Source organism: Mercurialis annua, linkage group LG3, assembly GCF_937616625.2.
Source record: "Mercurialis annua linkage group LG3, ddMerAnnu1.2, whole genome shotgun sequence".
NCBI lineage: Eukaryota > Viridiplantae > Streptophyta > Magnoliopsida > Malpighiales > Euphorbiaceae > Mercurialis > Mercurialis annua.
The window spans coordinates 72,051,314-72,060,601 of NC_065572.1; the positions used below are offsets into that span (position 1 = coordinate 72,051,314).

A 9,288-nucleotide genomic window follows, 5' to 3' on the forward strand; every position below is an offset into this window, starting at 1 on the left:
CACTAATTTCTCCAAAACATTTGCCTTTCTTAATATCAGAAGATAATGTATTTATTTTCATTTTAAAGACGCGAGAAACTATATCTGGCCTATCTTCTGCCTTTAGACCAACAATGAGATTTAACATTTGTTTTATTTCTTTCCATTTAGGATTGCATGTAAATGTTATAAATAAATCTGGATGTCCATAAAATTTGCAAATTGCCATTGCATCATGATAATGTTCCATCATGTATCTAGGACTGCCTGTATATGAAGACGGAAGAATTATGCTTTTACCTATACTATTACTGTCTCTATCACCGCGATAGAAAGCATCTTGTATTCCCATATATATTTCAGATCGAAGAGTCTTTTGATTTCTTTTGATAAAATCTAATCTTTCTTGTTCAATACATGTAAACGCATCTACAATAAATTGTTGGAATAATCGTCCTCCTCTTAATAAAGCAGATTCATCGGAAAAACGTTGTTGTATCATATATGAATAATATTCTCGCATTGTTACATATTGTCTTTTTATATTTTTTTTAACAAAATTATTATACTTTATATCGATCCTATAACCATTTTCACCATAAGGAAATAAAATTGGAAACTGCATAGACATAAAACTTGGGTGTAATGCACTGATTCTTTTAAGCATTCCAGTATTATATTCGACAACAATATCTCTACTCTTGTCGTAATAGCCAAAATCTCCAACTAAAAGGCCAGCTATTTCGCTTGTAGAAGGTGCATTATATTGATTGTTGTCGCCTTCTCTTTTACCTATTAATTTGAGCCGGATAGGTAAAGGAGTGACGTCTATGAATCTATCTCTAACCATTCTAAACGATTTAGCAATTTCATTACAATGATCAAACATTTGAATAAGATTTTGAACAATAGTTTGATCAATAGAGTTTGAACAATCATTTTGATTCATCCATGATGCTCTATTATGAACCTCATTATCAGTATCAAAAACATACAGCTGAGCAAATTTTGGTCTTTCGCCTTCAATGGGTAATAAAGAACCAATTACATGATGGTTTTGTCCACTAATACGAAATATGTATGGACCTGGTTTTTTGTTAATATCATAATCAATTTTACCACCAGCAGAAGTAAATGCAAACATGGAATTATAAATTCTAATATTTTCTCTAAACTTTTTAGTTGTTTGACTTGTATCATCGTTCAATAACAAATGTAAAATTTCAGGTGCTTTTTTTAGTTGTGGAAGAATGATAAGTCCATTTTTACAACAAAGGTTAAATTGTGGATGAGTTCTACTTGTTTGTTTTTTCACCGCCTCACAGCGCCAGAATAGAGCGCCGCAATGTGGGCACTCACATTCTGGCGCATTAGAATCCAAATAAGTTGAAGTGATCTCAATATCGTCATGAGTATCATCATGGTTCATGCTTGATAGAATAGCATCAATTCTTCGTTTTCGAGTTCTACTATTGTAGATGTCCATATTAAAATTGTATATATGTACTTACAATTCTGCAAAACACTGGCACGTCACGCGACAATTACTGTAGTTGTTTGGAGAAAACATAAAATGATGATTAATTTAAGACAATTTAAACAAAATTTTGATTAAGTTTAGGCAATCTACATTATGTTATACAAAAAAGTACTTAAGTTTCAATACATTACTTATAAACATCATTAGAAGTTTTAGTACACGACAATAAGAAATAAAAACATAAGTCAAAACACATGAAAATATTTTATTCGTGCGTAGACAGGCGCTTCATTTTCGAGATGATTTTGGAAGCGGTCTTCAAACAACGTAGATAACTTTTTATATTCTTTCGTAAAGTTTTGTATTCTAATTGAAGATCACGGTATGAACGATGAATTTGTTCTTTATGAAAATCATGCAAGTCTCCGTAGGTTTTGTTTATCTTTTGGATCTCAGTCGAACTAACATCAAGAATTTCAAGATTACAAACTTCTTTGAGGTAGTCCAAAGCAAGCAACGATGCCTTTTCCTTTGCTCCGACATCAGTTTTTGACCGTGAAATACATAAGTCGTTCACTAAAGTTTGAGTGGTTGGATGTCGATAAGCGAAATAAACATGACAGTACAACCAACCCCTCTTGGATTCGTCAAACTCATAACTTTGAGAGGGTAGTTTCAATTGCTCCAAGACATTGCTTAACAACACATCAGAAGGAATCTTTATAGTTTTCATCTGTGACCGATAAAAAAAATCCTTGTTATATGTTATTTTAAAAAACAATTGAACGTAGATAGAAAGTTTTCTACAACTTCCTTTTATTTGCTGCGAATTTGCAAATCTATTGGGATGCTATTTTTTTTACATGATCAACTGTATTTGGTAGTTTCAATTTTTTTAAGAAACTAAGATATTATACTAATACTGAACTTTTAGAAAATTAAATTGGTAACCATAATGGTTCTATTATTAGGAATTCTGGCATGTGCATATCTTATGAAAATTTCCATAAATTTTATTTTTTTGTTAATACTTTCTACATGTAAAAGGTTTGCAAAGCTGTCATAACATTGACTTTCAATTGATTTGAGAAATAATATTGAGATGATGTTTAAAAAAGCTAGTAAATATTGTCCTTATTATTTTGTTCAGAATTGCCCACAATATTTTATTTTGACCATCAACTGTGAACAAACTATAGTTTTGGCTGAAGTCGAACAATCTTGATCATATACTAAGATTCTAGATTCAAACACGAAATATATATATGTGATTCGATATATAGTTATGTTGAGAGTGAAGATATGGATAAATATTAGTTCTAGCAATTTTATTAATGGTGTTTTTCTGCAAAAATCGTCTAAGCGATGGGAGGCAACAATATCAAACAATTAAATTCAAAAAGTAACATTTTAGAAAAAATATAAGTTTAGAATTTTAAAGTTTTCTTTTACTGTTTTCATTAATAATAGTATAACTTGTAATTCTATTTCTACATGTGCATATAACATCATTTGTCTTTGTTAGACCTTTCTTAATTTGAATTGTGACCGTGTATGTTAGTCAATATGTGTTATTTTCATATACTATCAGATATGTTAAAAGACCTACAAAATTATGGACTATGTACATAATTCATAGAAACAACAGTACATAACAAATTTAAGATGTCAAAACGTAAATAACTACGATAAAATAGATACAACACTAACCTCTGCAAAGAAAAGCCGACCTGTATTGAAGGGATAATAAAACCTGCAATATAAAAAAATATTTAAGTAAAATGAAGTTTATTGTTGAGTAATAGAACATTTCATTTTTTATATCAAGCATTAGAAATAAACAGTAAATATAGGCAGATATATTGAAAGAATAGTTGTAACTGAAAATATGCTTCTAACACAACTCCGATCAAGGACTGCCAATTACAATCATTAACCATGAAATTATTAATTAAAAAGATTGTTTCTTTTTATTAAATGACTTCAATAGCTGTAGTTTTGTAGTTGAAAATCTACCGTCAATATAAATCACATCTATCAACCATCCAACATAAAAATATTCAATCAAAAACTTAAATATTGACAATAAAAAAAACAAATAAATTAAAGTGATAATTTTAAAAGTGTAAACTATTTAAGTGAAATGATTTTTTTTAGTTTTTACAAATTAATGTTTAGCAAATTCATATAAAATTGGAGGTAATATTTTTAACTTTATTGCTACAATATGAATGGCAAATTAAAATTGTATAAATTAAAATAAATTATCAAGAAAGAACCTTAAATGTAATTAATTAGTTGATATTCCTTTTTTGCCAATGGATTTTATATTGAATGACCTTATGGAAGACAGCCAAACTAAAATTCATAATAAAACACTACCAACAAACTGATTTTTAAAATTTATTATTTTTAGAAAATTGAAAAAAATATATTCTCTAAATATATGAGCATGTGTTATAGATTTCAAAAAAGGAGACATTTTCTTTTTCGAAAAACCCACCAATTTTATATATTTATGTGGTTTCTATAACTAAATTTAAATTTAAAGTTGATCGAAATTTAAATTTAATATTTTGTACTTGTCTGAAATTGAATTTTAAATTTCGATCAACTTACAAATATTACCTAAATGTATACTTATGAAAAAAGATAACAAAACGTTTTTACAATAATCTAAGAAAATCAAAAGATGTAATTATAGAAAGTCTTAGCCAATAATTTCAACTTAGGTTATATATATATTAACAATATAATAACTGATGATAAGAACATATAATTATATTTACAATACAAAATTATATTATAAACATACCATTCTATTAACATTAAAAGGTTACAATACAAACATATCAACATTACAAAATATATTCTGAGAACATCACAGAACCATTTGTATTTGGTTCTCCCAAAAAATAGCACTACATGTGCTAACAAAAGCTCAATCACATTTTAAACTATAATACATGATTGAGACCATATAAGTCTACCAAAAAAAGTCATTTCCAGCCATCTAAAACATGGAACACATCAGAAATATTTTTTTTTCATGATAGCTTTTCCAGTAATCCTATTCACTTCCAGCATAGCTTTCTCCATTCGACGAAAACTCCTTTTTGATTTTCTGATTTTAGCCACCAGCTTCTCACACTCACATTCAACATTAACATTTTCAGTCCTTGCTCTAAGTTCCAAAAGCTCTATTTTGTTATAATCATAAATGTCAAGATCATAATGATGCTTCAAGAACTCTATTGCATAAAGAGCAGCTACTTCTTTTGCTTCTTCAACACTTTCAAAACTCATGGCCATCATTTCATGGCAGTTTTGGCCTACTTGGGCATCAAAGAAATTAAAAACAATTGTAGATGCATGCATATCCGGTTCTATTTTTTCAGAATTTTTATAATGGTGAGGTGGAAGACCAAGTTGATGCAGAATACAGCCTAACACAACATCATTTGGTATTCTAACCAAAGTCATCTGGAATTTAAGAAAGCAAAAAAAAAAATATTAACTTTTCATTGATGTTGTGGAGCTCATAGCAAGGAAAACAAACTAAAGCACAACAACAAAATAACAAAAAGAGTACCAATAAAACATATATTACCTTTTTATGCTTTTGATCTCAGCTCCAGATTCTGCAAATCTCAGCTCCAGATTCTGCAGAAACTGACAAAATTAAATATTAGAAAACAACAAACTTTAAATATATATAAAAAAATATTCAGAATATGTTGCTATCTGAAAATTACCTTTTTTTGTTTGTATATGTTTATATCTTGTAGGAAAAAAACTATTTATACTCAATAAAATGAACACTCTAGAATAACCATCAGGTGCTGTGAATAAGATCCAGATGTCAAAATAATATTTGAGCTGGCAGCATAGTGTTAAACTATATTTTGAGCTGGCATGTTTTTATCATGCATCAAATCTCAGCAAAACACCTCAGATCCAAATGTCAAATTAATATTTGAGCTGGCATGTTTTGATCATGCATCAAATCTCAGCAAAACACCTCATGTTTATACAATAAGAATAAAACAAATGTAGGAACTGTAAAGTGAAAAAATTAAGGCCAACATTAATTAAAATTAGAGATCTGAAAAAATTATAGCAATTTAAAACAAACAAATAGATAATTTTTAGAATAAACAATTTTTTTTTAAAAAAATAGTAGACAAAATCGTTTTAAATTTGTTGATAGTAACAACAGACAAAATCGTTTTATGTTTTGTTTTCCCTCAAAAAAATTAAACCCAAAATTAATTAAAATCAGAGATCTAAAAAAAATTATAGCAATTTAAAACAAATAAATACATAAATTTAAGAATAAACAAACTAAAAAGCAAAATAGCAGACAAAATCGTTTTAATTTTTTTTTGATAATAAAAGTAGACAAAATCGTTTTATGTTTCTTATATAATTACAATAGACAAAATTAATTTTAAGAACAGAATAAGAATTTTTTTACCATAGAATGAATTAGAGAAACAAAAAAAAATACAAAACAGTAGGCAATTGATTTTGAAATCAAAGAGAAAAATTGGAGATTAAGATGAATAAGAAAAATAAAAATAAAATGGAAGTAAATAAAAGAATCCGTTGCAAGAAGAAGAAGAAACATGAAAAGTATATTAGAGAGACAACCCTATGTGAAGAAGAGAATGTTAAATAGCAAACCCTAATAGGTTAAGTGGTAAAATTGTAATTCAAACCAAAAGGCATGGCATTAAATAAAATTGAGATGTAAGTGGAACCCTATTAGGTATAATGGCAAAATTGTAATCTATTACATAAATTCAGATAGCAAAACGTCAGTTTTATTTGTAAAATAAGGAAAATGGCAATTCTGTAATAACATTAAAAGAGAGAAGTTAATTTGGAACCCAAAAACACTGTTCCTGCTACAGTGTTTTTGGTCCAATTTTAATGTTATGTAATAGATGTTATGTGTGAATTAAGGTCTAAGGAAATTTTTTTTTTTTTAAATAAACAAAAAATTCTAAAATAGAAGCAAAAATATGATAGTAGTAAAAAATAAAAAAGTACTAACAGAAGTAGAAAAACATCCTTCTGTACGCTGTAATGTGTGCCCGTCAGGCAGGTACATGTGGAAGCGTGCGGCGTGGCATTTTAAGAGCACCAGGCGCACACGGGCTGGGTTATTATTTTGAATGATTCAGCCCAATGCTCTCTTGTGGCCCTAATTGTTGGTATTTCTCTAAAAACACAAATATTTCAGAGAAAATTACAGAACTGGGCCAAATGCGGGCTTTTCTTTCAAAAATGCTAAGACTTCTATATTCTTTCATCAATGCTATTTTTTTCTTTACTTTTATGAGCTAAAAAGGATAAAATATTACATGTTTTACGTGAATCATCCCTAACCTACACCTGCCACTTTTATTTCTATTTTTTCTCCTCTTTTTCATTTACTCACTCTACTCTCTCTTCCCATTCCTCTGCTCATCTCTGTCCTTCGCACTCTTCCGTTTCTCCTTCCTCGTTTTTCTTCTCTCGTTCCATCTCTTTCTAACTTTTTGAAGGATGACGTGTAATTATTGATGGAGTGCAGAAGAAGAAGTGGCAGGTAGTGTTAGGGAATGATATGAGATTTATTAATTTTTTTGAGATCCCAGAGAATTTTTTGGATTTAAAGCTTCAGGTGTTGTGGGCGAAAGAGTTTCCTCTGGTATTGCGCTTGTTCCTTCCTGTGGAACCTTTAAATTCTTAAAGAAGCCGAGAGAGGTATAGATGAGTTTTGTCATTATTGTTGTTGTTTTATGTGCTTCAGATGGCATTACTTAATTGGTTCTTCAGATTGTATATTTATACTTTACAACTTTAGGTTTTGTTCCTATATGATGAATTCATTAAGCTTTACAGCTAGGACAAGGAAGCATTCCCTCCTTGTGGCCTTTTAGCTGGAGTGGACTTATTGGATATTAATTTTGTTTATATGTTTTCTTTTGATGGAGGAAGCTCAACAATTTCTCATTTTTTAAAATTTGGTCTTTTTGGTAGACGTAATGATTGGTGCTTCTTATGTGAATTTCAAGTGCATGTTGAAAGAGCAAGCAAAAGTACATAGCCCTTTTCGCCAATGAGTATTCTGTCGCGCTTGGCTAATATTGGCAGTAATATTGGCTATGGAAAGCAGGAGGATGCTCATGAGTTTATGAGGTTTGTATGACTTGCATTAGATCCAATTACTTTCTTCTTTTATAGTTCATCATTTCATTATGGGATGTTCTGTTTTTGTCTTCTTTTAGGTTTGCCATTGACACAATGCAATCAGTCCGCCTTGATGAATTTGGTAGAGAGAAAGCCTTCGATCCGTAAGAGTTGTAGTCAAACAAAAGGGGGATAATTTTGGAGATTTCTAGTCTGAATTGGCCATAATAAATGTATTATTTATGTATTTGAGATGTATTGTGTATTTATAATATTTAAAAGATGTATTGTTTTTTATTTTTCGTGCATTATGTGATAACTATTATAATATTGTTTGCTAACGTCTCTCATTTGTTTTTCACTTGTAATTTAAGATTTCAATAATGTCTTTAGCGAGAAGTTTAGTATACCGTTATACATCTTGGATCCATATCAGATACATATGTTATAAATATCAAATATATGTCAGAAACAACTCAAATACATTCATTTATATATATATATATATATTAATTCATTAAACGTGTTTGACATGTTTTTTAGTTGTATTTGCTATATAACTTTTTAATATATAATTTATACATGATAAATATATTATTAATACGTATCATTGATAAATATTTTATACAATTTACAGAGCATGTGGGATATTTTTATTTAATATATGTTATAAATGCATTTTAACTATCCATAAATTATATGTTCAATGCGTTAAATATACAACTCACATACAAATACTATACATATACAATACATCTCTTATACATATCAGAAATAGTTGAGACGCGGAATGAGCAATTGTTGCAAACAAAGAGAAAAATATATTTTAATGCTAATGAAGTGGATAATATTGTTATGAGTTCTTTTTTTTGTGTATATATCATGTATATTAAAGATATTTATATCGAGTAATATATAAAGATGTTATTGATGCGTGAATTTCAATTAAAGTATGTGATAGGTGTATCTTTAATTTAAAATATATTATATATACACCTCAAAGACAATAATATATCAAATAATATCAATAACATTTTGATATTATATATACACCTCATAACTTATTATTTTTATGCTTCAATTTATAGTGAATAGTAACATATTAAAATGTTATTGATATTATTTGATGCGTGAATTTTAATTAAAGCACGTGATATATATCTCTTTTAATTTAAATTATATTATAAATACACCTTAGAGACACATAAATAATACATATTAATAATATATTTATTTATTTATAAATTTATGTTTGTTTTAGAAATATGAAAAAGTAATAATCAGGTATGTCCTTGATTCATATCTGATACATATCAGATACATAAATGATACATGTTTGAATAGTTTGACGAACTGACGCGTGACTGACACACGGTTATGATGCGCGTGTCAGACGCATGTCAGACGCGTTTCTGACGCGTTTCTGACCTATTCTGACGCGTTTTTGACTTTTTTCTACCCTTCTCTTCTTGCAACGTGTCAGCTTCTTGTGGAGTATGTATTAGATGTAATTTTTCAAATTTTGTATGTGCTAATGTAATTATTTGGCTGATTAAGTAATGTTGTTATTTGCTTTCTTTTTTTGTATAGTTTTGTCAAATTCTCAATATTTCATCAAAATATTCTCAGATTATAAGTTAAAAGATTAT

General features: G+C 28.6%; 1 protein-coding gene and 1 long non-coding RNA gene across 3 annotated transcripts; one reads left to right on the top strand and one right to left on the bottom strand.

Moving 5' to 3' along the window:
* Positions 1-4,322: 4,322 nt before the first annotated feature.
* Positions 4,323-5,829, bottom strand: LOC126674193 (uncharacterized). 2 transcript variants are annotated; one of them, XR_007639467.2, is made up of 3 exons: positions 5,215-5,829; positions 5,070-5,131; positions 4,323-4,942 (listed from the first exon to the last, which is right to left on the bottom strand). XR_007639467.2 is itself a non-coding variant. In XM_050368602.2 (2 exons), the coding sequence occupies exon 2, from the start codon at positions 4,940-4,942 to the stop codon at positions 4,490-4,492; it is 453 nt and encodes a 150-aa protein (XP_050224559.1). In that variant the 5' UTR covers positions 5,070-5,208; the 3' UTR covers positions 4,323-4,489. The 2 variants fall into 2 exon arrangements, 1 of the variants encoding a protein (XP_050224559.1); XM_050368602.2 differs by lacking the exon at positions 5,215-5,829 and having other exon boundaries at positions 5,070-5,208.
* Positions 5,830-6,826: 997 nt separating this feature from the next.
* On the top strand, positions 6,827-7,936 carry LOC126675266 (uncharacterized). The gene is made up of 2 exons (XR_007639720.2): positions 6,827-7,648; positions 7,738-7,936. It is a non-coding gene; the product is annotated as an uncharacterized LOC126675266 (long non-coding RNA).
* The last annotated feature ends 1,352 nt before the right edge of the window (positions 7,937-9,288 follow it).

Coding starts and splice junctions, on each gene's coding strand:
- LOC126674193 (XM_050368602.2), bottom strand. CDS start 4,942: ATGACTTTGGTTAGAATACCAAATGATGTTGTGTTAGGCTGTATTCTG.